At 31.7% G+C, this 6,880-nt stretch overlaps 2 protein-coding genes across 3 annotated transcripts in view; one reads left to right on the forward strand and one right to left on the reverse strand.

Moving 5' to 3' along the window:
• Positions 1–6,880, forward strand: part of LOC108693462 (WD repeat-containing protein 47) — a 68,986-nt gene that overhangs the window by 10,673 nt on the left and 51,433 nt on the right. Inside the window, exon 1 of one of the 2 annotated variants that reach the window (XM_018202425.1) lies at positions 1,194–1,258. The exons of the other annotated variant lie outside the window; for it this stretch is intronic. Coding sequence (XP_018057914.1) covers positions 1,221–1,258 — 38 coding nt within the window. The 5' untranslated portion in view covers positions 1,194–1,220. Of the gene's footprint in view, positions 1–1,193; positions 1,259–6,880 lie in introns of those variants that run through there. 2 annotated transcript variants of the gene reach the window in all.
• The window catches only part of LOC108693463, a 3,049-nt gene continuing 2,235 nt past the window's right edge, over positions 6,067–6,880 (reverse strand). The window contains exon 5 of the mRNA XM_018202430.1: positions 6,067–6,804. Coding sequence (XP_018057919.1) covers positions 6,361–6,804 — 444 coding nt within the window. The 3' untranslated portion in view covers positions 6,067–6,360. The remainder of the gene's footprint in view (positions 6,805–6,880) is intronic.

Here is a 6,880-nt window from a genome sequence, read left to right on the forward strand (position 1 = left end):
TTATACTTTGACGAAAATCTGTTAATTTTCCATTATTTCTTCCAGATCTTCTTTGAATTTCATTCTGCGAAACGGTAAATTAATTTCTGCATAAATACCTATAAATCCTTTTTAAAATTCATGCAACGAACGCGGTACTATTCAATTAGCTTTACATTATGAGTAGCAATATTTGTTGATAATTATAGTTGCATAGACAGCTCGTAGTGTGCAATTTTCTTTTTTTTTCGTGAGATAGTCCGATACACTTGTCGGATCTCGTGGATTCACCGTTATTGGCTCCATCCATTTCTCGACTGATGTGAGTCTGCAAAAAGAGTTTGTGGGGTGAATATTGGCCTTTGGCAATAAGATATTCGCGGTTGTGAAGATATGTTTCTTCGACGCGGAAGTCGACCTGGCAGTAGATATTCCGAAGAAGATGGCTGCGTAGGTGAAGGTCACGTAGGAGGTCACAGGGTACTCCTACGATCAATTTTATCGAAGATATTTTTATCGAAGAGCTGTAAGATTTATTTTGAAGTCACTCGTTAAAATTTTTCGTTTATGTAACGTTCGATCACGTGATTCCGCTATTCGCTAACTCCACAACTTCGTCTCCAAGTGTGATCATAATTAAAATTTAATTAAATATTCATATTAAATTGATCACCGTGGAGAAAGAATTTATGTATCATTTTCTTTAATCTTTATTTAATACAACAAATAATCGAACAAATAGACCGAAATAATAATTTAAATATTGAAGTAAAGATTCTCGATTGAACGATTAAATCGTACACCGAGAAATTAATAGTTTCATTAACAATTTTAATTTTATACGCAATTTACTTCTCAATCGTTTAATGATATTAGATGTTTGGCTACTATTGATTTCCTTTTATGCCTCGCGACGCGACTATACTTTGAAAAATTATTAAGGAGATCGATTTTTTGGCAGGGTGGCTATTGCATGTGCGACGCAATCTCGATGCGCGTCACACTTATTCTCACGACCATAATCGCAAGGGTGCTACTTCCGGCCGATACGTCGGCGCCGTCGCGGCGGCATGGCATCTCGGCGTCCGGCGACACTGATTGTGAGTCAGTGCGTCGCGCGACGTCACTCGTATATGCATCCTCGACCACGTGCTCCGATTTCGTTCTTATATCTTACTCTAAATGTTCGCGTCGCGCGTGTAATGTGCGTTGCTGAGGAATTTTGGAGCTTCTTTGCGTGAATGTTGACCACGACGTACAAACGCGCGGCCCAGAAGACGTAAATATATTAATTATTTATGATAATTATACACGATCTCGTTTTCCTTCTCTTCTATTATCGATATCTCTTTTTAGTCGTATTTTAAACAAAAATTCTTCCTAAGAATCAACTTGCTTGGTGATACGATCGTCCAATCAATCTGATTTTGTGTTGGCTTACTAGATGAATATATTAGTCTCCTTGTATCTCTTTTATTTATTTATATACGGATTTCGATAGCTTCCATTTCTACATTGCAAAAATCTTGCGGTTCTATTTTTTCTCCGTAACAATTTTACAACAATCAGATAATGACTGCAAACGTCTGATAATCAATGCTTGTAAATTTATTTTTACATCTTTTTCTTTATATAATATTATACAGATTTTTCATTCTCGTAACTAAAGATGATTTCATGTATATTGTGACAAATGTCTTATAATTATCGAAACATCGTTAACAGTTTTTGCATGTAATAGTAAATGCGATAAGTCATTGTTAGATATAGCAAAGATTTAGTATATCATGTCAGAAAACGATACTATTAACAATGCTTTTATTTTGATTATAGACAATCTTCATGTGATATATATTACAATTATTTGTATTATATTTCCTAAAAATGCGTTATTATTGTAGAAGAAAATACCATTTTTTATTAAATTTATTATGCGTAATTTATTATACATGCTAAATATAACCAAGATTCTTTGAATTTATGCCAAGCGAGGCAGCTTGACAACTTAATTTAATGAGATTACATGAAAAAAATAAGATTAAAATTTATATATTAACATATGTAATATGACAAGTTAAATATGTTATTTTCATATGCGAAAATAATCTAATTAATCTTTTATTTATCTAACAATGATAGGTTCAATTTAGAGTCATGAGACTTAATTTAGCGACGAATTTAACGTTTTATTCACTGAGATATGTGCGTCAAACTTAGAACTTATAGCGATGTGATATTAAATCAGTACGTTGAACCTCTCCTATGCTAGTGATAAGAGCGAGTTGTTTTCTGCTTTTTCACCAACCAGAAGCAATATTTCTAAGGAGGAATTTTCTTCGTGGTGCAAAGAAACCATTAACCATCCTGTAATGGAGGTATTCAGCGGGTCAGCTTTGACTCCGTAAGCCGAGACTGGTACCGGTATTCGACGCTTGAATTTACCCACAGAGATAGGTCACGCGACAATATTCTCCGTTTTTTTTTCCTGCAGGCAATGTAAATTTTCCAACATATTCGCACCCAACTTCTGTCAGATTGCGAATTTCGAGTTTTTTCAAAGATGCTGTTTGCATTACTACAATAATATAGGCCATATTTTTCATTCTATCTCTAGTTTTGAAAAGGAGTTCCTCGAAGTATTTAAAATATACGTCTAAATTTTTTAGTATTTTATTTAAAATATTTTATTCATCTAGGTTATTATTATTATAATCTAAGATTACATGCACAATTAATAATGTGTGAAAATTGATAAATAATAGATTAATTAAATTTTTTTCGCATATATGAAAATAACATATTTAACTAGATTGTCGTATTTATTACACATATTCATATGTAAATTTTAATCTTGTTTTTTTCATGGTTTATACTATCACCATGTAATACTGAAAAAATTATACTTAAAAATTTCTTTCTTTAGAAATCTTAAGAAGCAATCGTAAATGATAAATCATCAACTTTTCTTTCAATTCAAGCGTCAAGAATATTTAATATAGAAAATTTGACGCTTGTAATATAATACGATTATAGATATTATTAAATTTGTAGCAGTTATGTTAAATATTTTTGATGTTTCTAGACCAAATGATTGGTTTAACTGTTATTGAAGATAATATGCGGATATTCGCAAGTAGCCAGCTTGTACATATAATATATAAATACACAGAGTAATCTTGCGCTACAAGTATTCTTGGCATGAGACATTACTATGTCTCTTAATATTTCAGCAGTCTCTTAATATTTAATATAAAACATATGACAAAATTACTATAACAATTTAACGTTATTTATAAATATTAATTTATTAGAATGAGGAATTATAAACTTCCTATAATTGCGAAGGTTTCATTGTTCATTTAACCGGAAAAATCGATATGTGTGGAAAGCAAAGTGATCTGCGAAAGCGATATTCTCCTCTCGTTTGCATGCTTGATTAATTCTATCCTGCGGAAGGATGCGCCGTTATATTGGATTGCCTCAAAGGTCGTGGTATAAATTAACAAACGATCCTTGCCGCCTGCGTATATAACGTTGCGAAGAAAACAAAATATATGAATGTCGACAAGTTGAAACTTCCCAAACGCGGGAAATGCAGTGCAAGTCACGGCAAAGAGTCAAGGAGATGTCAAAGTTGAAGTTGGGGACTGGGAAGGGCGATAAAATGCACTTAGCAACAAGCTCGGACTTACGAGTTGTTTCCTTTGAAATTCACTCGTCTGCACTTTTTACGTTTCAAGTTTTTTTTTATTTTGCGAATTGCAATCCGAGATTATACATCTTTTATAATGAAATCCTCCCCGTCTGCCGACTAAGAAACTTCGACACGCTTCAATTATCGAACAGCGAAGAATGGATATATAAAAAGATCTAAGAATTTTCTGCAAAACACAAACAACTAATACATTGAAGTTTCTTTCCGTCTTGAAGATCTACCAAAAACTTCAACAAAGTCTTAAATGCTTGATAAAATGATAAATGTCTTACATATTTGAAAAATTGTACAGGGAAAAAATAGGACGAAATAGATTAATTTTAAATAGAATAATTTTAAGTACTTTTAGTCTATCAACGATTTCAGATATTTATATACTTATTTCGGGGATCTTCTATCTTATTCCTTATAATCCCCTGTTTTGTAGAATTATAGAACAATTGTGTGAAAAAATTTTTTAATTCCATATTATAGTTTATAATTCAAGAGTTTTTCAATCTTGAAAAATAATTTGCTGAATGTGTATCTATATTAATTGGCAGTATGCGATGTGATAATGTGCTACATATATATTTTTGACAGACAATTAGGATTCCTCGTTGACTTAATTAATGCTTAATTGTAACAAAGTTAACTCACCTGTTACCTGTTACGAGTGTAACGGCTGATTCTTCTGGTCGTTATTTTGCCAAACGTTGTGGAACATTTGACCAACAATTCATAACTTCCGTTTGACTTTTCTTTAAATTTCAAATAAATTAATTGTAACAGCAATATTTAATACCTATGTGTAAGATGATACAAATAAAGCTGTCACTATTATGTCCTAAATTTATCATTAAAATTTTTACAACGTTATTAACTTAAAATAACTTGAAAGAGGACGCAGCTAAAGGTTTTCTAAGAATCTGGACACGAGTCATAGTTTTGTATGATAATAGTTCTAAGATAGTAGTTCTAACAAAATCATGTAAGAGAGAAGGACATACATTTATTATTTCATTCTTTTTCTCATTCTGTTGTATCTGTTTTTATATTTCCTTTCTCTTTTTTCTTTCTCTCAGGAATTGTTAAAACATGATGGATCAATTAAAAGTGGCTTTCTCATGGCCAGACTCTCTTATCAGAAGGTCTTTAGACGAAGCTCAGTTTGGATTTAATGTACAAAAGACCGAATTTATTTTACGATAGTGTTCACGCAACAATACTGATAATTACATCGCTGTAAATACGATGCGTGCTTTTTATGTCTCGTTTCATAATTTTCAGCGCATTTTAAACGCCTCAGTGCTCCGTTACCTCAACACGTTATAAGATAAGTTTATGACCTGCTACAACCGGCAGCTGTTCGCCATGCATTATATATTCATTTGAAGAGATCAATGATGCATCTCGATCAATGTATCTTGCGATTCACCATCAATTAATTTAATAAAACGTTAATCGCGAGCTATTATTTAATATTTGTTCAATGTTACTTCTGAAGTTTGTTAGAACTTACTATTCAATTTTATTCGCGCAAATATAAAACAAATATAATTCTCCTATCAATTTTTATCGCGTTTCCAACTTTGTGATATTTGTTTTACTAACAAAAATAACGAAAGATAAACATTCGCATATCGAGAACAGCTTTCCACGGAATCGAAGAAATTGCTTTCCATCAGAGCGAGATGCATCTCGGTGCCGAGTCAGAAATTGCTCGATCAGTATTTGCCCTCCTTTTCCGGTAGGCATTCGCACATTTTACAGACGGCGCTACAATCCCCGTATTCGGCTCAATTAACTCTTAGTAAATTGACTGAAATTGAATTTTCGTTTCATCACTGTGTATGCTTATCGGCTACAATCAAAGTTAGGATTATTGGCGAAAGTGTTCCCAATTTATTCCATGATGAAACTTCATGATTTTGGATATGTAATCTGAATATCATCGGTCTTTATTTAATCGTGAAACTGTATCCTCGTTGATTAACTTATCTATCAAAAGGATTTTAGATTTACACTTACAGTTAGTATTATTAATTTTATATTGTGCTACTAAATCATTTATTTAGGTTAATAATTTTTTAAGCGCGTTAGAAACTTAGAAAAGATTATAACAAAATTATTATAATATTGTATAAATTTCTCGGATAACTTTAAATAGTAATTAGGAATTTTATGATAAGTATGATAAAATTTACAGTGCGTTAAAAAATATAACGAAGAGAATATATAATGTTCCCATAAAATACATTTATTTAAGATCTCAGTACATACACATAGATTTTTAACATTGAAGTAAAACATTTTATTCCTTATTTAGAAAATTGTATATAAAAAGTTCAACTACCGAATGGACGGAGAATGAAGGATGTGTGCTCATAAAAAATTATGCGTGCATGAGAGTAATTATAATAAATAGAACATGAAAATCATTATAGTCAATCGACTCGTTACTTCAAGGTAATGTGGCAGGAATCGATAACAGCGTCATATCTATAGAAGCGCCTTACTAATAATAAACTGATGACGAAAACGTGTCATAAAGTTGCGTATCACTTGGATAGTTGTTGTAGTATCTATAATCTAGTAGAATATCTTGTGTTTGCTTTCCCGATGAGTAATTATATGCATTTAAAGACTGCATTTGCGGTATCATCGGTGTCAAATTGCTCCGAGCACTAATCTTTGTGAATTTCATAATCAGAGACAGCAGAGATATCGACGTCAGAGGCATAGTTAGAATCATAGTTAGGGATATGGTTATAGTTAGGGATCGAAATTGAAGGCTCGATACTATAAGCTGAATTAGAGTTTTTCTGGAAATCTAAATTGTCCTTTAAGTCATCCGAAAAATAGTTTAGAGTATTCTCATAGCAATTCAAACAATGATAATTATCTTGATCGAAATCACTTACTGATGGAATATATGATTCAGGTAGGTCCTGTTTGAGATAACGTGTTATTTCAATAGTATTTGGTGTCCATAAAGTGTTCTCTTCATTGTTTGTTATCGGTGCATCAGTAGTACTCGAAAATTTTTGAGGATAAAAAAGAATAGGTTTTATATTGTTTTGTCTTGTCTGAACTGTGGTGATGCCATATCGTTTGACAATCTGTAACAGCTATATAATGCATTTTAATTTTAATATAATATTAAATATCATATTAATTATCTATAAAAATATTTTTTTCTCTCTT

This window comes from Atta colombica, unplaced genomic scaffold (assembly GCF_001594045.1).
Source record: "Atta colombica isolate Treedump-2 unplaced genomic scaffold, Acol1.0 scaffold9, whole genome shotgun sequence".
Classification (NCBI taxonomy): Eukaryota; Metazoa; Arthropoda; class Insecta; order Hymenoptera; family Formicidae; genus Atta; species Atta colombica.